We start from the raw sequence: 21,522 nt of genomic DNA, 5'->3' as shown, positions 1-21,522 counted from the left end.
ATAATACTGACAAATACTAAACACGATGAGATGTCATTTCAGCGAAGCGAATGGTATAAAAATTTGCAAGCTATGGGGTAAACAATAGTCACGTCCCCTCAACAATGCTCAAAGAAGAAAAAAATGATTACGGTTGAAAAATAGCACGAAATGTACAATGGAGACGTCTTACTCTTCAACCACTCGCTACCCAAGAATATCACTACTAGCCTACGGTCACTACGGGATGTACACCACTTGCTCAACCAGCATGGTCGTGCAAGAAGGCAAGGAAAAGCAATCATAGTTACATCAGAGGTTAAGTTACGCCCGCAACAATGTCTGAATTTAGCGCCTAACGACCTTGCCAACTTGACGCTGGTTGCGAAAATAACTCAGAAGGACCTGTGCCTGCACATACAAAACTAAAATAGTAAGCCGACGCGTTTGTCTTGCAAGTTTTCACTTCTCAAACATGAAGTACAGAACCGAAACTGTCAGCTTATGCTTATGCCAATATGTGCAAGTGCAACTGTACCTTCTCTCTTGCACGGGCCGTGCCTGATTGCGACAATGCCACCAAAGGAGGCATGGCGCCTTCCTGGAGCACCAGGCTGCAGAACCTGCTGTTGTTCGTGCAGAGCTGCAGCAAAGCAGCAGCAGCGTTCTCCTTCGCCCGTGCGGAGCCCAGCTCAACAACCTGAACCAACACCGGGATGCCACCTGCCTGAGCAATATCATTCCTTCCCTCCTGCACTGTGGCAAGGATTGCCAAAACGGAGACCGCCTTGTCAACCATCCCAGCTGCTGGGTCCATCAGCTCCACCAGGTGCTTTACAGCCCCGGCCTCAATAATCCGGGCTTTGTTCTCGTGAAATGTCGATAGGTTGAAGAGAGCTGTTGCTGCATCCTTCTTCCCCTGCGCACTGCCATCTTGCAGCAGGTCGACCAGGGCTTTGATCGCTCCAGAGCGTCCGATTTTGGCCTTGTTATCTTCATTTACTGAAAGACTGAAGAGAGCTGCAGCTGAGTTTGCTCTTGCCTCAGGGTTACCCGTCTCAAGAACGTGGATGAGAGGCTTGATGGCATCCGCACTTGCGATGGCGATCTTCTTGTTGTCATCTAACGACAAATTCAGGAGTACTGTTACAGCATTTTCCTGCATGCTGGGATCTGCATAATAAAGAAGATTCACCAAGAAGGGTATAGCACCGCAGTTTGCAATGGCAATTCTACTCTCCATGCTGTGCCTTGAAAGAACAAGGAGCTCTCCTATTGCTGCCCTTTGGACATCAGTACACTCATTTTTCAGGTCCTCAATAAGTTTACGAACATTATTATCAGCACTAGCAAAATCAGATCTTGACTCCATTGGAACAGCTTTATCTGATTGTTGCTGCCAGACTAATTGATTTCGAGAACGAACACCACCCAACCTTGGCAGCCAATTTGGTTTTGAGCAGGTGATCATTGGACCATTTCTTGTATTTTCTGATGCAATGCTGTTACTTGAGACCAGTTCCTCCTTATTCTTCTCAACGACTTCAAGATGGTTGCTGCTGGAAGAAGCACTTGTGCCAATATCACTACTGATACCATTACTTTGGAGATGCTGTTCAACATCAGAAGCATGGAAACCATCCTTTCTCAATTGCTTAAGGGCTTCAGAACCATCAATAGTCGCATTGCATATTAATGTGTTTACTTCAATAGCTGCAATTAGTAACTTCGAAGAATCAGTTTCAGAATCATCTGTGTCTTCAGAAGATGAAGCCTTGGAGATTTGATCATCTGAATCAGAATTCTCATGCAGCAAGTTAGGATGACAACTGTCATCTGATGATATCATATGATCTGGTGAGCCAAACTTATTTGTCCTTGGAGAGTTTTCAGAGGAAGGAGATTTATCACTTGTTCTACCATTAATCGGCTTGAGGGAAACTGAAAAGCTCAAACTCAAGAGTTTCACGGGGTCTGGTAGCACTACACCATGTATCTCAGACCAATTTTCAATCAACTGTTTGACAGTGTAGTTAGGAATCAAATTACTGTGTCCCAAAGTTTGACGTGTCTTGGGGCAGACATTGTAACCCAAGTCAAGCCACTTCCTGATGAAAAACCGTTCATATGTTTGACCAGAAGCCACAATCACTGGATCTGACATTAGTTCAAGGGAAAGGGGGCAGCAAAAATCAGCGGGTATGGGCACTCCATTAATACTATGCATCTGTTTTTCTTCCACATGTTTCTCAAGCATATGGTTCACTAATTCAGAGATATGGTTGATACCATCTAGTTCTGAACTATCCTCGGCATTGACTCTTGTTCTAATCTTGGCAAGGGCAACAGACTCCATCAGCAACTCTTGATTTGTGGATAAGCTCAAAGAAACTTGGATATTTGTCAATGTCTCTGACTTTGGCATATATTTTCCGACAAGATCCCTGGAAGCCTCCTTGATGATACCCATAATTTTCTCACATTGAAATTGCTTTTTTTTTCGAAAGCGTGCTTAGCACGTGCTTCATTAAGGGAAGTGGGAATCAAGGTACACAACCCGAAGGCCCGGTTGGCGAGTTGCCATAGGCGCGACGAGTAGAACACATACAAAGATCACCGGCTCGAACGGTGGAGCAGCAAGGTCGTAGTGCTGGCTAGACTAATTGTGCGACAGAGAGCTAGGGGAAGCCCGCTAGGCAGCAGGCGTGAAGAGCGGCGCGAAGCACCGGAAGCCGGCCGCTATCCAGTCGTTGGCTTCGTGACGGATAAGAGATACGAGCTCGGTCGGCGTCTTGCAGGAGGAGTCGAAGGTCCTTCTATTGCGTTCCTTCCAAACCTCCCAAGAAACAAGCAGCACCAAGGAGTCGAATCCCCGCCGGAAGGACTCGGGAACCCGCATCCGTTCCTGCTGCCACCAGTCGAGTAGAACGGACTCGTCGCTCGGGCAAAGATGCTGGAACCCGACACGTGCGAGTAGGCGGTGCCAGATCTCTCGGGTGAAAACGCAGGACGCCAGCAGGTGGTCAGTGGCCTCCGTGCATTGGGCACAGAGCACGCAGTCGGCGCTCTGTTGTAGTCCGTGGCGCATGCGTCGCTCCGCGGTCCAGAGGCAGCCAAGGAGGGCTATCCAAAAGAAAAACTTCACCTTTGGTGGTGCGGAGGCGCGAGCGAGGACTGCGGCAGTCCTAGTTGAGTACCTCCGCCTCTGGGACATGGTGGAGAACGTTCAGTTGCAGCCCAACATCCCGGACTGCGTGATCTGGAAGTGGACATCCGGCGGCGTGTACTCGAGCTCCTCAGCCTACCAGGCGTTCTTCCTGGGGAGGACCGTGATGCCTGGCGCTTGCTTTATTTTCTGAAATTTGCGAGAACCAAAGTGATTAGAATATGAGATCATCTGAAAGGAGTACAACTGATATGACAATAAAGCTTTTTCACTACCTCCAAGTACACTGAAACACAACTGGTTTCTGGTGGTGTCACTTCAGAATTGACAACTTGGCACACTTCAAGGACATAATTTTGCATCTTGTCAATAAGGGACTCCACCTGCATAACCTTCATATAATAATTTGCAAGTATTAAATAACGAAAGCGTTGTATAAGCTATAAGTTGTGTCTTATGTGAATGACAGTAGTAAATGGAAGGGATAAGGGAATTACGAAATAAATTTTGTTCATCATCAAATCCCAGCTTCCAACTAGCTTTATCGCATCATTGATGGTAGCATCCAGTTCCTCAAGCAGCAGAATTTTTCTATCATCTAGAGTAATCTGGGGGAGGAGAACTTCATCGAGGACCAGCTTCAGAAGACCCAAGATTTCAACGATCTTCTGGCAGTATCTCTTAATTAGCTCAGTTTCTACCACACAACTGGTAGACAGTTTACGAAAGTTTGAAATACTGCTGATTATTGACATTGGCACTGACTCCTCCATTGACCTGTATGATGATTGAAGAGCATAATGCAAGTCTACTTCAGCTGCAGAACTCACCAAAGCATAAAGGATGGACTGGACAGTTCTGGTACAGCTTAAAGAAATTTCAGAGCCATTTATGGGTCTTACACTCTTACTCCACTTAAGGAAATGTAGACAATCCCACATGCAAGCACATCACATCTCATAAAGTCATCACTGGTATAGCCTATCAAATGTATTTGACCTTAAATTGCACATGCTTTCGTTCCTCTCTCTTGAAATGTGGAAATTTAGGCATGAGAACAACGAATTATTATCATACTCAACGTGTGCAAAAGCTGGCGATCAGAAACTCCATCCAGTCCAAAGAGTACTCTACCCATACGCCCATTAAATCCCATTCCCCTCCTAAACCCTAAATCTGTCGTAATCACAGGGCCTCTAGCCGAGTCGAAACGCAGGATCACCTCAAAAAACCTCCTGCTAATCCCGATCCCAGTCTCAGAGCGCGCATGCGAGCAGGTTTACGCACTTTGGGCACGAAATCAAGCTTTCATCCCCTATTCCCCTCTAATCGCAGCACTTGAACAACCACCAAATCACAAATGCAGCAGGAACCGCACGGCCCGATGCCAAAGCAATCAAGCGGGCACGATTACGATACACGGGGACCGGGAAACGCTAGGAGCGAAGAAAGCTAGTCATTCAAGGCGGGGGGAGAGAGGCGGGTTTCGTACCTCCGGGAACTCCAATAGTCCAATGGCGGTCGCCGCCGTGAGCTCCACGCGGCTCGCGAGGCTGAGACGCGGAGGCGAGGACGAAGACCGTGAGGCCTCAGGCGCCTAGAGGAGTGTGAACACGAGCGGGAGGCGGCAGCGACCAGAGCGAGGGGGACAACGGACGGAGTGGTTGAAAGTGGAGCTTGGGTGATGCAGGTGCGCGGTGGTCCGGGTGCTTTCCTCCACTGACTGGTGGGGGCCAGATTGGAGGGGAGCGACGGGTCTCCGCTAGACCCGGTGCACCGACGCGGTAAGGTCCGTCTGCGGGACGGCAGCAACTGCTCCCCAAGTCGCGGGCCCCGCAGCCGATCGCTGATTGCCGGCGCTGCTGGGTTTGCTTGTACCGGCCTGCACGGACTGGGAGGTGGGGCGCGGTTTTTCTCTCAGGGAGTGGGGCCCGCGCGGCGTGCTTTTTATTCGCCCATGCCGCGTGTACGGACCGAGGTTTGTACTGACTCGGGGGCCCAGTGAAGGCCCACGGGGTTTGAATACTCGGCTTATTTATGCATTGGAAAAACAGGACAGGGGTTCCTATAAAAAAAAAAAAAACAGGACAGGGGTTTACACATCGTACAGCACGCAGCAAATGGCAAGATTTCACAAAGCCGTGCCCGTTTCAGAGCAGTGGACTGGCTGCACCAAAACAACTCCCTAGTGCTACTGGACTGCAGAACACAACTCATCAGAGAGCATGTGAATCCTCAACATTCAGAACCTTTCGGCAATTCAACATGGGCCTTGGCCATCAGGCCTGCCATCAAATACTCCGTAGTGTTTCTAAAAAAAAAAATCAAATACTCCGTAGTTCAAATAAAATGTGTGCAAATGGCACGTACTGTAACAATTTTTAAATCGTGCACTGCACTTGTTCGCTTAACATATTCCTGTGCGGTACAGGTCGACGACAGCAGCTGAATGCAGCCAGCGAGAGGCGGCCTTCTCCCAACCTGAAAGCAGACACGTGATCAGTGATCACAGAGAATGTCGAAGCCTGTCTGCGTACTACGAGTCACGGTCCTGCCCTGTCACACTGATTATTACTCGCTAATGGGCCACTAGCGAAGCCATTGTAGTTAAATTAATGGGCGATCGACCTCATCAGGGCAGCAAAGCGTAAAGAAACCGTTGGAAGCGTCTAGACCCCCTTAAACAAATGCCCGCTGGCATTATCGCGGACTGAGATCGTACATGGAGTTAGGTTAGCGAGCGCTTTCGCCCCCAGCTGGGCTTCCTAATCAGACGCCATTATATTAGAGAATATTACTTCTTTTTCCCTGTGCCGAGTGATCCAGAGACAGCCAGCAAGTCAGAACGTATGCCATTCTAGCACAGTGTCATGGTTTAATATCTTAACTAAGTTTGATCAATTATAGATAAAAATATATTAATATTTATGATATCAAATAAATATTATTAGATTAATTACGAAATGTATTTTTATAATAAATTATTTTAGAGCCGTAAATGTGAATAATATTCACTAGCAATTTTATCAAACATGAACAACTTTTATTGGCACACAATCGTAGTTGCATTTTTTCTAGATAGAGGGAGTACGTACGTATGGATGTATTAAACTGCTTCTAGTTGTGTGTATTAATAACAGAATGGAAGCAGCTAGGTGACCCCTTTTTTAAATTGAGGAGGCAATCACGTACTCCACTTATTACCTCCGTCCTAAAACGAATGCAACTATAAATTACGTGTCACAAAAAATAGTTCACATTTAACCAAGTTTCTAGTAAATAATATTCACATTTATAGCTTTAAATTAATTTATTATGAAAATACATTTCGTAAAATAATTTAATTATATTTATTTAGTATCATAAACATGAATACTTTTTATTTATAATTAATTAAACTTAAGGTACTAAAATATGACATTACGCTAGAACAACGTACTACTATATGTGAAAAGCTAGGAAGCCATGGTTAAATACTGTAGCTGCTATAGTTAGAAGAATGATGCTAGGTGGTGCTTCATGCATACGTACGTACTGCTACTGGTTTCTAGTTAAGAACAACGTGTGGGTATGACTCATCATGCCTGCCATGCATTCCTGTTTCTTCTTTCCGGCTTGCCTCTCATCCCAATTAACTTTTTTTGTGTGTGTGAACTCACGCGTACACTTTTAGCGAAAGGTGCATCTTCTTTTCTTTTCTTTTCTTTTTTTTTGCCACACGGTTCATCTCACCGTGCATGCATAAATAATAAAGCATAATTATGCCCCCGATCAGATGATCATCAGTTCATCACAAAAAAAAAAAAAAAAGATTCATAGGGTGTTTGGAGGTGATCGAGAGAACGAATACTTTACCGTGCAAATTATAAAATCGGATTTTCTACTCCCTGAGCTTTTCAAAATTGGTTAAATAACTCCCCAAGCGGTTTTGGAGGTGATTTTGCTACGGTGACGATGGTTTTATCTTTTATATTTTTTATTTATTTCCGCTGAATCTTTGAAAAATCATATTAAATCACAGAAAAATCATAAAATAGAAAATCTAATTTTGTTGTACTCCACGTGAGTAGATCTGCACAGTGAACATATAATCAGTCTGTTCGCTTGTTGGTTTCAGCCATGGCTTATCAGCTAGCCAACCATGTTTTCCTCTCATAGCAAATCAACATTAGCCGAGCTTATCAGCTCAGAAACCAACCAGCGAACAGGCCGAATATGGTATGCTTTAGTACAAAGTTTTATTATAGCTTTAGATCTATGCTTTTCTGTAATTAAATGGAATAATTCATAGCTGCAGCTTCTATGGTTCAATTATGGTGAAATTTTTATGGTGGCCTAATTATTGTATAATTGAATTATAGTAAAATTTTATACTCATTGGATCATGTTTAAATTAGTTACAGATAAAGCATAGATTTAACCAGCATAAATCTAAATAAATCTATCTAGGTTTATGCTTGTTAATTCATAGCTACGGGAGGGCAGAAGGAGACCAGTCACGCACATTAGCCACCAATTTCCTGGTGGGCATCCGCGTGATGGAACACACACACACACGCATGAAGTAATCTTGACATACTAGCTGTTAGCCTCTGGTTACTAGTTCGTTGATTCGCCTGCCCAATAAGCATATTCCTCGGCCAGAACGATCGGACAGCAGATAGGCACGGGGAGAAGGAGAACGAAGACGTGACACGAACCCGTACGCGAGACTGACGGGACGACACGTCGTACCAACGAGTCAGTCAATGTGCACACGATGAATCGTTGTCTTCCCGATCGGCCGGCGCCCGGCCCTGCCGAATGGCGATCGGCCTGGTGGCCTGAAAGCAGCCGCGTGCGTGCGTCCCAGCGCGATCGATCGAGTCGCTGAGTTGGGCGAGGACAGGCGATCCGCGAGCGTGAAGGAAGAAAAAGGGCGGGCGGTGCTGACTGTTGACTAACGCCGCCGCCTGACCTTGATGGATTCTTAGCTAAATGCGGGCAACCTAATCCACCGCGCGCTGCGTCGTCACCGGTATCAGCTGAGCGCGCGCATGGGTGCGTCATGCGTGCGTGCGGCTTTGAGAAAGTCGTCTCGTCTCTCGTGATTTCGTCGAGCATATCCGCATGGCGCATGCGTGCGCACACGGCACACACATTTCTTCGTCACGTGTGATTTACAGGGTTCGGTGTTCGGTCGCGAGCTTGTTCCACCGCCTTTCAATCAATGGTCTTCTCTTGTGTGCGGCATCGGCACTCCTCGATATAACAAATGCTTACTACGTCCGTTTTTAAAGAAAAATATTTCCTCTGTTTTAAATTTTTATACATTTATTTTGCTATTTATCTAGATATAGATGAAAAAAAGTCAAAGTGACTTATAATTTTGAACGAAGTGAGTATAATCCTAACAATAATAATTAGTTAATCCATATTATAATATTTTTTATAAAAAATATTAATGTTTATAATACCAAATACTAGATAGCATTAGATTTATTATCAAATATTTTTGTAGGCTGAGGCTATATTTTCCCTATGAACTTGGTTAAACTTAGAGTAGTTTCGTTTGACGAAATCTAAAATTGCACTCTTTTTAGACGAGTGGAATAGATATATCAAAAATACAAAACATCTATAACCAAAATAGATTCATCCATGAAATGTATTTTGATAAATGCATTTATTTACTATCGTAAAAGTTGATATATATTTTATGAATCTAACTAGAGTCAGACAAGTTTAATTTGATTTAGGACAAGATCTAAAAAAGCTTACATTATATTTTAGAATTGAGGGACTCGTGCTTAAAGACAAAAGATATACTCCCTCCGGTTCTCTAAAGCAAGTCGTTTTGAGGTTGTCTTAAGTCAAACATTTTAAACTTTGACTATAAATAACTTCTTTTGGGTTGAGTTTGAAAATATGAAAGTGATGTAAGTAGATTCATTTCGAAATGTAGTTTCATAAAAGTATATATTGACTATATTTTATAAATATTTTATAGCAAAAAGTTACAGTCAAAGTCGTTTCTTAAAGACCATGTCGATGTCTAAAACGACTTGTTTTAGAGAACCGGAGGGAGTACTGATATAGCATAACTGCGTCTACTTTCGGAATGTATAGGGTATGTTTTCGAGATCATATCACTCCGTTCGAAAATATAGTGTGTATCATAATTAGTATTGGAAATAATCAAACTTAGTAGATTTTGACTAATTATTACTTAAAATATATTCATGTGTGCTTAAAATATATTCATGTGTGTGATTACTTAAAAATGTATTCACTCCGTCCCAAAGTATTTGGAGTTTTACGATTCGAATTTTGCCCCAAAATAAATACATAGATGGTGCGAGGTCCAACTCATGCTTGTGTTCTGTTGATGCAAAAGTGATCTGCAAACACAAAGGGCTAATACCCGAATCGATATCCAAAGCGTGCCAGTCGATTTGACCTGCTAATCGACAAGGATGAAGACACGAACACTTTGGTCCTGACAACAGCGATACGCCCGGAAGTCACGGCCAAGAGGTGCCAAAAGATGTGTTGATGCAAAAGTGATCTGCAAACACAAAGGGCTAATACCCGAATCGATATCCAAAGCGTGCCAGTCGATTTGACCTGCTAATCGACAAGGATGAAGACACGAACACTTTGGTCCTGACAACAGCGATACGCCCGGAAGTCACGGCCAAGAGGTGCTCACACGGAACTCGAGAATCGCCGAAGGTCGCACTGAAGCGATGCAGCTCGCCGAATCAATGAGAACTCGTAAAAAGGAAAAATATGCAAATTGACGAAGTCGCCGAAAAGTAAGTAGATGCAAATAGGAGTAAAAAGTTGGTTTTGATATTGATTGATATTGTCTATTACATTGCCCCTTACTCCATATTTATACCCTGATCTAAAGAGACACAACCAAACACAACTAGGACACCAATCCCATATCTAAGGAAACACGTGACTCTTACACGAATCATAACCTAACAAATATAGAAAAGGAAATCAACTCCTATCTATTTCCCTGTCCGCCTCAATTACGATGGAAATCTCACTGTCCTCCTTCCCATCGGCATATTCCCTGCTTCATCGGCAGTAGTCTTCAAGTCTTCCTTCATCGGCATACTCCCTGTTTCATCGGCAGTAGTCTTTAAGTCTTCCTTCATCGGCATACTCCCTGTTTCATCGGCAGTAGTCGTCAAGTCTTCCTTCATCCTTTCCATCGATCATCACCAACTATCGGCAACCATTTTTACAAACTGGCTTTCATTGGCTATCAAAGTATTCAATAACTTTCCCCTTGCCGATTGGTCCACTCCGATTATTTTGACACGTGCAAAAAACGGTGTCAACACATGCCCCCCAATTTCGGAGTATAAAACCATTAATGCTTCGAAATTTACTCCAGATAACGCTTGCCTTTGCCCAATTACCGTAACTCATTCCCCAAGCCAAAACTTGATTTGTTATCAAATCCAATCAAATCTAATCTTGATCCACGCACTTCAGTAAATATCGCACAATCGCCAACCACTCTTGCCTTGATTGAGATACCAAAACAACAACCCATCGGCAAGATCTTAACATGATAATGCTGCCATTTTAAGAATTAAAATATCATGTATCAATATCCCTTCCAAGTCATGATTACTTGTTATCAACTCATCTGTACAATCCCCTGATTATCGCGCGAATAGTTACCATATCCCCCTGCACCGCCTTGACCTATATGCGCGCGTCATAGAGATAAGTCCAAAATACCCTTATTCTGGCCGGCTTATAAATAGATTTCTCCGGAACCCTCATTCTCTATCTTCAGCCTCCAATCCTTGGCATTCTCTCTCTCCGGCGGCGACTCCGACGAACAACCGCGCGACCTCAACCAACAGAACCCTTCTCCGGCGCTAACTTCAAGTTCTCGGCTCGTATCTCCACCTTCCTCAAGACAATGGCCATCAACTTCGACGTCCCCGCGGTTCGCTCCACTTCCACTACCTTTTACTTTGATCTTTTTGCAAATTTATTCAGTTGGTGATTTTTCCTTTCTTCTGTCTTCTGGATTCCATAACCTTAGGAACTGCGCAACAAATTAATTATCCCAACCGATCAGCCACACGTCCAATGCCTTGGACCAATGGGCAACCCAGATCCAACCGATCTGATCAACGCAGAGGTTAACAGAATCCCCTTTAGAGCCCAAAATTTCTCTCTGAACTTGTGGAAAGACACATTCCGATCTTGGCCCAAAACCACCAAAGGGTGGAAAGATTGGTATTTGAGGGTTAATAGATCGATGCAAGTATACTGGGCAGAACGAAAGTTAGACCAATGTATCAGGCTCTCTATTGCCGATATGCAGAAAAATGAATCAATGATAATTGCAGCTGCTTATTTCTGGTCAGATACGACCAATACTTTTATGTTTGGACATGGCCCAGCTACCCCTACCCTTGCCGATGTCCACATGCTTACTGGCTTGGACATCTCAACTGCCGATGAAGGCTCCATCTATGGTAGAAAGCCTGAATATAGAGTGAATACCCGTAACATCGGCGGTTGGACAGGATATATTCAAGAATACCAGAAAACCGGGACACCTAGCCAGAGGAAACATGCCACATTCCTGAATATGTGGTTAGAAAAATTTATCTTCTGTGGTCGATCAGTAGGACCAACCAACGCCTTCCTCCCTGCAGCTGAACTTCTGGCTAATGGCGTAAGGTTTCCTCTTGGCCGATACCTTCTGAGCTCCACTTATCATCTTCTTCACCAAGTGTCTCAGAAACTTCTGCTTGGCGAACCCATCGGCAACCTGGGAGGCCCGTGGTGGTTCATCAACATGTGGCTGAATGCCCATATGCACAAACGTTTGCAATAGGACTTTTTTGCTCAACAATTCCCACGAGAAATTGCCGAAGATTATGTGCTCGGGGATGATGAATCGGCAACACGCTCACCCCTCAATTTTGGTGAAGCCATAATTGTCCTTCCTGGAACAGAAGCCAACGAAGACCAAATCGGCAGATTCTTTCAAAGCTTCTATAATGGTCTTTCTCGTGATCATAGGGCCTGGGTGCCTTATATCGACGAAGAAAACAGATTCCCCCTTCTTTTCAACTTTGCCGATGACACTCTGAATCAAGATAATGAGCTCATGATGGCTATCATCACTCCCAGGGCAATTCCAGTAAACACATTCGGCAGCGGGAAAAACACCAACATTACATATGAATTTTACAACCCATCGGCAGTATCCCGCCAATTGGCTTTTGGGCAACTGCCAATCAAACTCTGCTTTGCCGATGTGATCAAACCCAGGGAAACAATCACCTGCGGAACAGACTGGAACAAGGTAGTACAACTTTCTCCTGATGCCGATACCACAGATGTTGATATATCCACCTGGACACCAATATCTTTCATCACCGAGTCATACAAGCAATGGTGGCGAGAGTGGAAAGAGCAACTGTTCGCGACTTCTGCTCACACATATCGGCACATGATCGATTCTGAATATGCCATCCCTGACGACGCGGTAAGTTTCTTTGAACTCCCTTCTGCTTTTCCTTTCATTTATCAATAACTGACTCCCTTGTAACAGGTTAACCACCCAGCACCATCGGTGAGCAAAAGTGGGAAACCCTTCAACCTCCGGCCTATTTCCCCAACATCGCCGATCGGCTACAACGCTCCCACCTTAGCCGCTTTGACCCACCAGAAGATTCGTACCAAGACCATCACTTCTAAGTCCAAATTGGCTATATCTAGGGCTACTCCATCGGCCGCTGCTACAACCTTGGTCAAAGCCTTTAAGGTAACAACCTTGTTTATTTTCACTTATGCCAATCACAAACTATATTAACCTTAATCATCAGGGGGTAAGAGCTGCTACTGGATCATCATCGGCAATTCTGCCGATATCAAGCACCACTCCTTCAGAGGTAGCTTCTTGACTTTACATTTTATCTGTTAAATATCATATCTCACACTTGTTTTACAGCAACAATTGGGTACATCGGCAAACGTACCAGATGCCCAAGCTTCACAACCAACAAGTGTCGATGCCCCCCAGCCAATCGTTGCCGATGTCCAAGCAAAGCGCAAAGCTTCAACAGATACTGAAGCACAGCCAAAACGACAAAGGTCTATGCCGATCCCTACATCTGCCCCAATGTCATCGGTCATCATACCTCAAGAGCCTACCACCGATGAAGTCACAGAGGATATCCCATCGGCAAGCTCAGCCGATCCACACGACATACTCCAGGTTGCTTCCTCCAGTCAAGCACAGGAAATTGCCTTGAAACAGGTAAACCGATCAACCTATCTGATTTTACAATACTCATACTTACCCCTGATTGATCTCCTTGTCTTTCTTTCAGGAACAAGATTCCCCGAACAGCCTATTTTCCTTTGCCATTGACATTTCTGACGACGATGGAGAGGAAACAAGTTCTTCCCTTGCACTGGGAACAATATCGGCAGAAACTAAATCCAAGTTGGAAACCCTCCTGAACTTGCTACAGCAAAGTACCGCCCAACTGGTAGATGACTCGGACCCCGCAAAGGCAATCTTCAAAACAATTCGTGGCCAGGTCCCTGCCGATGTTGAAGAAATACTCTTCCCAGCAGCTCACTTAGAAAGCCGTCAACTGCAATATCAACGGGCTGCTCAGCGCATTGCCGATAGAGCAGCTCAAGCTCAACTTAAAGGAGAGATGCTACAACTGAAACAAATCGCTGATGAGAAGCACAAGGGCATCGTCAACTTGCAGACTTCGGGTGCTGCACTTAAGCAGAAAATCTTGGATCTATCGGCAAGGAAGGCAGCTCTATTGGCTGAATTGAAAGAAATTGATGCAGCCTTAACTCATGCTCAACAAGAAGAAAGCCAGCTACCCAATGCCGTCAAAGCCCTTCAGCAAGAAAGAGATATCCAAGCTCGCAAAGCTTTAGCCATGAAGAAGAAACTCAAGCCTGTGGAGGGTGCTGCCGATGACGATATCAAAGAAATGAAAGAAGCCGACCAGATTCGCCTGCGTGCGATATTAGCTATCCAATCCTTGCTGAACATGTAATCTTATTTATTGTATCGGCACTTTATGAGACATTGATACCCTTGCATAATTCTTAGCCGATAGTACTGTTATCGGCACTTATACTTTTATGCATCTGTCCAGATACTAGGGTAATATTTCTTTAAATATTTTCCATTTAACGCTCTGGGAAACACAACCCCTTCGAGGGTTTCTAAAATATATGCATTACCAGGAATAGACTGATTTATCCGATATGGACCTTCCCAATTAGGAGACCACTTTCCAAACTTTGAACTTTTAGTCCCAATCGGTAAAATCAATTTCCAGACCAGATCTCCATCGGCAAACTCTTTTACTTTCACCTTCTTGTCATACCATCTAGCTACTCTTTTCTTATTTTCTTCAATACTAACTAAAGCCCTTAACCGATGACCCGCCACATCTTCCAACTCATCTTTCATAAGAGTATTATACTCATCGGCTGTCAGCTGATTTTGAGAACGTATTCGTCTAGAGCCAACCTTAATTTCCCAAGGCAACACTGCATCGTGTCCATATACTAACTGATAAGGCGTTACTTTGGTTGCACCATGGCATGACATCCGATATGACCACAAGGCTTCATTTAATACTGTATGCCACCTCCTAGGATTTTCTTCAATTTTGCGCTTAATGAGTTTGATGATCCCTTTGTTAGAAGCCTCAGCTTGACCATTAGCTTGAGCATAATATGGAGAAGAATTTAAAATTTTAATTCCCATACCTACAGCAAACTCATCAAATTCTCCTGATGTAAACATAGTACCCTGATCGGTAGTGATAGTCTGAGGAATACCAAATCGGTAAACAATATGCTCTTTCACAAAATCAATCATATTGACCGATGTCACCTTCTTTAAAGGAATTGCCTCAACCCACTTTGTGAAATAATCGGTAGCAACCAGAATAAATTTATGTCCTTTACTCGATGGCGGATAGATCTGACCAATGAGATCAATAGCCCATCCTCGGAACGGCCATGGTTTGATTATAGGATTCATAGCCGATGCAGGCGCTCTTTGAATATTACCAAACTTTTGACACCCCTGGCATCCCCTAAAATATTTAAAACAATCTTCAAGAATAGTCGGCCAATAGTACCCATTCCTTCTGATCATCCATTTCATCTTGAAAGCCGATTGATGTGCCCCACATACTCCTTCATGAATTTCACCCATCAAGCTTTTCGATTCATCATTGCTAACACATCTGAGTAAAACTCCATCTATAGTTCGATAATATAATTCATCATCGAGGAGCACATATTTGGTAGCTTGGAACCTTATACGTCTCTCGACCTTTCTACATGGATCCTTTAAATAATCGACAATCTCTTTCCTCCAGTCATCGGTATCAACTGCCGATGTTAGCACTTCCTGAATAGGTTGATACCCTGAAGCATGCTGAGCTAGTCGATTAGCTTCCTCATTATGCAATCGAGAGATATGTTCAAGACGAAAATCTCTAAATCCTTTCAACAATTGCAAACATCTTTCATAATACGGAATCAAAGCTTCACTTCGGCATTCATAAATTCCATCTAATTGATTTATAACTAGCATAGAATCGCCAAAGATTTCAACAACATCGGCACGTATCTCCTTCAGCAATTCTAACCCCTTTATCAAGGCTTGATATTCAGCTTGATTATTTGTCGCTGTAGCAACAATCGGCAATGAAAACTCATACTTCTTTCCTTGAGGTGAAATTAACACAATGCCGATACCTGCTCCTTCACCACATGTGGACCCATCGAAGAAAAGTGTCCAGGGAGCAATCCCCAAAGAATCCACCGTATTACAATGCTGAGTGACAAAATCAGCCATCACTTGCCCTTTAACTGCCTTAGTTGATTTGTAGCGTAGCTCAAATTCTGATAATGCTAAAATCCATTTGCCGATTCTACCACTTAATATCGGCATCGACAGCATATACTTGACCACATCGTCTTTGCATATGACCATACACTCGGCAGATAACAAATAATGCCTTAATTTGACACAAGAAAAGTATAAGCACAGACACAATTTCTCGATAGCCGAATACCTCGTCTCAGCATCCACTAATCTTCTGCTCAAATAATAAACAACACGCTCCTTCCCTTCAAATTCTTGAATAAGAGCTGAACCGATAACTATATCATCAGCTGACAAATACAACCTGAAAGGCTTCCCATGTTGAGGTGGAACTAGCACTGGAGGATTTGATAAATATTTCTTAATTTCATCAAGGGCTAATTGCTGTTCAACTCCCCATACAAATTCCTAATCAGCTTTTAATTTAAGTAGTGGGCTGAAAGCCTTGATCTTACCCGACAGATTAGATATGAATCTTCTAATGAAATTAATCTTACCGATCAAAGATTGCAATTCAGTCTTATTGGCAGGAGCAATCACCTTGTTAATTGCATCAATAGACTTCCCACTGATTTCAATGCCCCGTTGATGCACCATAAAACCCAAGAATTATCCTGCCGATACACCGAATGCACATTTATTAGGATTCATCTTCAATCCATGCCTCCTTGTGCACTCCAGTATCTTTCGCAGATCGGCTAAATGTGCTGTGATATCTCCAGACTTAATCACTACATCATCAATGTAGATCTCCACTAATGTGCCGATGTACTCATGAAAAATAAAGTTCATAGCCCTTTGATAAGTAGCACCGGCATTTTTCAAACCAAACGTCATGACTATCCACTCGAACAACCCCACATGTCCTGGACATCTGAAAGCAGTCTTAGGAATATCCTCCTCAGCCATGAATATTTGATTGTAACCTGCATTACCATCCATGAAGCTAATAATTTGATGTCTAGCCGCAGCATCAATCAACAAATCAGCAATCGGCATTGGATAGCCATCCATCGGTGTGGCTTTGTTGAGATTCCTGAAATCAATACAAACACGAAGTTTTCCATTTTTCTTATAAACAGGAACCACATTAGAGATCCACTCTGCGTATCGACATTGCCGAATAAACTTTGCTTCAATTAATTTAGTTATTTCGGCCTTAATGTCAGGAAGTACATTAGGGTTGCATCGGCGCGCTGGCTGCTGATGTGGCCGAAATCCAGATTTGATAGGTAACCGATGTTCAACTATCGATCGGTCTAACCCAGGCATCTCAGTATAATCCCAAGCAAAACAATCTTTATATTCTTTTAACAAATCTGTTATTCGCTGCTTACACTTAGAATCTAACTTAGCACTAATAAAAGTAGGCCTCGACCTATCACCATCACCGATATCTACTTCTACTAAATCATCTGCCGATGTGAACCCTTGGCCTAATTTTCCATCATCGGCAAACCTATCCATTAAAACTCCTCTTCAGAACCGACTGCTTGGATCGGTGGAATTTCATAATCAGCAACTCTAAGGAACTCTTTTTCCCAAGCTTCTCCTGATATGCATTTAGTTCGCTCATAAGTATCTGATTCTGCCGATGCGATGATATAAGAAGAATCACCAGGGACGACCTCAATCTTATCCCCAATCCACTGTACGAGGCATTGATGCATTGTAGAAGGAACACAACAATTAGCATGAATCCAATCCCTCCCTAGAAGCAGATTATATGCACCCTTGCCGTTGATAACAAAGAACGTCGTTGGCAAGGTTTTGCTGCCGATGGTCAATTCAACGCACACTGCCCCTTTAGCCGGTGACACATTGCCTTCAAAATCTTTCAACATCATATCGGTTTTGGTCAAGTCTTGCTCTCCCCTACCAAGTTTCCGATACATCACGTAAGGCATAATATTAATCGCAGCCCCTCCATCAATAAGTACCTTAGACACAGGCTGCCCATCAACTCTGCCCTTCACAAATAAAGCTTTAAGATGCTGTCTCTCGTCATCGGTAGGTTTCTCAAAAACAGCCATCATTGGATCTAGTGTTAGCTGAGCCACTTGATCAGAGAGAACAACTTCTTCCTCATTATCAGATATTGCCAGAAACTCCATCGGCAACATGAATACCATATTAACATCTACCGATGGACCCTTATTTTTGTGTTTTACCTGCCACTGCTGATGACCAGGCCTTTCATTGGAGGAATTTTCCTCCTGGTATAAATCCTCCTGACGCTCACGTTGCATCCTCCTTCTCTGCGTCTTTGTCAGACCCTCTGGGCACCATCGAGGAAACTTGGTCTTCCAAACCGGCTGATAACAAGTCCTAGTTGGTTCTACGCGACGTATATTAGGGTCCCTGTAGAATATTTCCTCATCGGGAACTCTTGCGTTTGCCATCTCCTCAAGCTCCTCTTGATTCCTTGGAAAATATCCAGCGCGTTTACCAAGCCTCTCATGTACACTAAGTCTGCCCCCCAGCCGATCATGCACTGATGCTCTGCCTCTGATCGGCTCGTTGATAGACAAACCCTGATTACCACGTTGAAACCTCCTTTCTGAACGATTGACTCCGTAATAACCATTACACTCAGGGCAATTTTCAACAGTTGGCAATTTAATACCTTCTTCCCAGCAATGGATGAAGAACGGACATCTCCAATGATCTTTATGTCGATTCCACTCTTCCTGACGTCTCATTTCTTGCTGTTGCCGATATCGGTCATTACGTTGATGCCAACCCTCCTGCTGCCTTCGATGAGTAATCACAATGCCAGGTCGAGGAGGTTTTTTGGAACTACTGCTTTCTCCTAGCAAACCCTTACTTTTTGCATCATCGGTAGTTATCCGATGTTGGGGGTCTACTGACGCGTTTTTCTCAGCAGCCTCTGACGTCAATACCTTGGTCTTTCCTTTGGCATCCAACATATTTGCTGGAAAAGGGTGTTGATCAATTTTCATCGGCTTCTGGGTCTTGGAAGTACCAAACTTAATTCTCCCAGATTCAATAGCCGATTGTAACTGTTGCCTGAATACCTTGCACTCATTTGTACTGTGTGAAGTTGCATTGTGCCATTTGCAGTACAAAATCTTCTTCAACTCTTCTGCCGATGGGATCACGTGATTAGGTGACAGCTTAATTTGGCCCTCTTGAAGCAGAAGATCAAATATTTTATCGGCCTTGGTGATATCAAAGGTAAACTTTTCTGGCTCTTTTTGACCAAAGGGACATGATATCGGCTTTTTATTCTTAACCCACTCAGCTAAGCCGATAACTGGTTCTTCATCAGAGTCAGAATCTCCTACTTCTTCAACAAATGATACCTTTTTACTCCAGTTCTTTTTAGGTTCAAAAACCCTAGTATCTTGATCAGAGATCCTTTGCACAAGATGACTGAGGCTTTCAAATTCCTGAGAAGCATATCTGTCCTTAAGATGTGGCAATAACCCCTGGAAAGCTAAATCGGCAAGCTGCCGATCATCCAGCACCAGGCTGTAGCACTTATTTTTTACATCTCGTAGCCTTTGTACAAAGCTCTCTACCGATTCATCATTACGCTGTCTCAATTTTACTAAATCGGTAAGCTTCTTTTCATGGATTCCAGCAAAGAAATACTTGTGGAATTGTTTTTCTAGATCAACCCAAGTAATAATAGAATTTGGTGGCAATGAAATGAACCATGTAAATGCTGATCCAGACAAAGATGATGAAAATAATCGAACTCTTAATTTATCTCTGTTAGCTGCCTCTCCACATTGAATAATGAAGCGATTGACATGTTCCATTGTTGATGTATCATCTTGCCCAGAGAATTTAGTGAAATCTAGTACCTTGTACCGATTTGGGAGAGGAATTAAATCGTATGCAGGAGGGTATGGAGTCCGATAAGAATAAGTATTGACCTTGGGCTTTATTCCAAACTGATCCTTCATAATCTCTGCTATCTTATCGGCCCAAAAAGCATCAGCCTCCTGCTGACGAACTGGTTGAATTTCTACAGGAGGTGCCTGCTGACATCCTTCCACATATCTTTGTGGCCCACGATCTCCAGCAATCGGCATATTTGCCGCTACTTGTGGTCCATTAACCTGTTGGAAAGGATTCATCGGCTGGGCTGCCGATGCTTGATTCTGGAAACCAGCTTGCATATGACCTTGTTGAATCCCTGCAACCTGCTGATTTCGCTGAACTGTATGTTGAACAGGTAACTGTCCTGACCAATCATTATTAGAACTCATCGGCACAAAACTTACCGATGGCTGGTAATTTGCTGATATTGTTGGATAATTATAACTGGTTTGAGGCATGAACTGAACCCCAGTTTGACTCATAGCAGGGGCTTTCTGCTGCATCGGCAGTACGCTCGCCGATGGACTTGAATTGAATGTTTGAATCATAGGCATCTGGAAACCTCCTGGAGTTGGTTGTACAGAAGTAGTTGCGGCATATTGAGGCACTTGAGCCATCGGCGAAACGGCCGATGATATAGGCGCTCTTCCTGCTGCATCAAATACTTGAGGTAATCTAGGATTGAAAGCAGACGACTCTGGAGGCATGCCATATCCCCACCAATTAGTAGGAATCTGGTTATTCTGAGACACAGGGCCTGACATAGCTGATGCCGATAGATCTGTATTAAGCTGAACTCGCCCTCCTGGTAACACCTGATCTGATTGTATCGGTGTAGATTGTATATTAGGTGAGCCTGCCAATACTGGAGGGGAAGTAACTTCTGTACCCACAACGGCCGAAGGAGCCGATGGAGTTTTGACAGATGCCGGCTCTGGTTGATGATAGGCAGGCCCAACGTAATGTGGTGCCGCTTGTCCTTCTTTGAGAGTTCGAACCACAGCATTATGAACAGTATTGGACAGCACATTGGAATGATTAATCAAAGCATGATTTACTGCAGAATTAACCATCTCTTGAAGTTTACCAGGATTGGAGTCAAAGGTAACCTGCCGAGGTAACGGCAAATCTTGCTTCTGGATGACTTGTCCACTCTTGTTCAAGCTAAACGACCTTAGACAAAGCTGCTTGTATTCTTCTACAGCCTTTTCCATAGCCTGCCTCTGTTCTTTCTTGAGATCTTCTTCTGATACTGCGATGATGTTCCCTGGATCGATCTCGGAATTGAACATATTGATTGATTTGTCCCACCGGGCGTGCCAAAAGATGTGTTGATGCAAAAGTGATCTGCAAACACAAAGGGCTAATACCCGAATCGATATCCAAAGCATGCCAGTCGATTTGACCTGCTAATCGACAAGGATGAAGACACGAACACTTTGGTCCTGACAACAGCGATACGCCCGGAAGTCACGGCCAAGAGGTGCCAAAAGATGTGTTGATGCAAAAGTGATCTGCAAACACAAAGGGCTAATACCCGAATCGATATCCAAAGCGTGCCAGTCGATTTGACCTGCTAATCGACAAGGATGAAGACACGAACACT

The 21,522-nt window shown here is 43.7% G+C and overlaps 1 protein-coding gene across 1 annotated transcript; it reads right to left on the bottom strand.

Moving 5' to 3' along the window:
- Positions 1-58: 58 nt before the first annotated feature.
- On the bottom strand, positions 59-4,745 carry LOC136533290 (U-box domain-containing protein 4-like). The gene is made up of 5 exons (XM_066525851.1): positions 4,638-4,745; positions 3,643-3,922; positions 3,422-3,537; positions 518-2,480; positions 59-390 (listed from the first exon to the last, which is right to left on the bottom strand). The coding sequence occupies exons 2-5, from the start codon at positions 3,916-3,918 to the stop codon at positions 328-330; spliced, it is 2,418 nt and encodes an 805-aa protein (XP_066381948.1). The 5' UTR covers positions 3,919-3,922; positions 4,638-4,745; the 3' UTR covers positions 59-327.
- Positions 4,746-21,522: the final 16,777 nt, after the last annotated feature.

This window comes from Miscanthus floridulus, unplaced genomic scaffold (assembly GCF_019320115.1).
Source record: "Miscanthus floridulus cultivar M001 unplaced genomic scaffold, ASM1932011v1 fs_839_1_2, whole genome shotgun sequence".
NCBI lineage: Eukaryota > Viridiplantae > Streptophyta > Magnoliopsida > Poales > Poaceae > Miscanthus > Miscanthus floridulus.
This window is presented reverse-complemented; position numbering and strand designations above follow the sequence as displayed.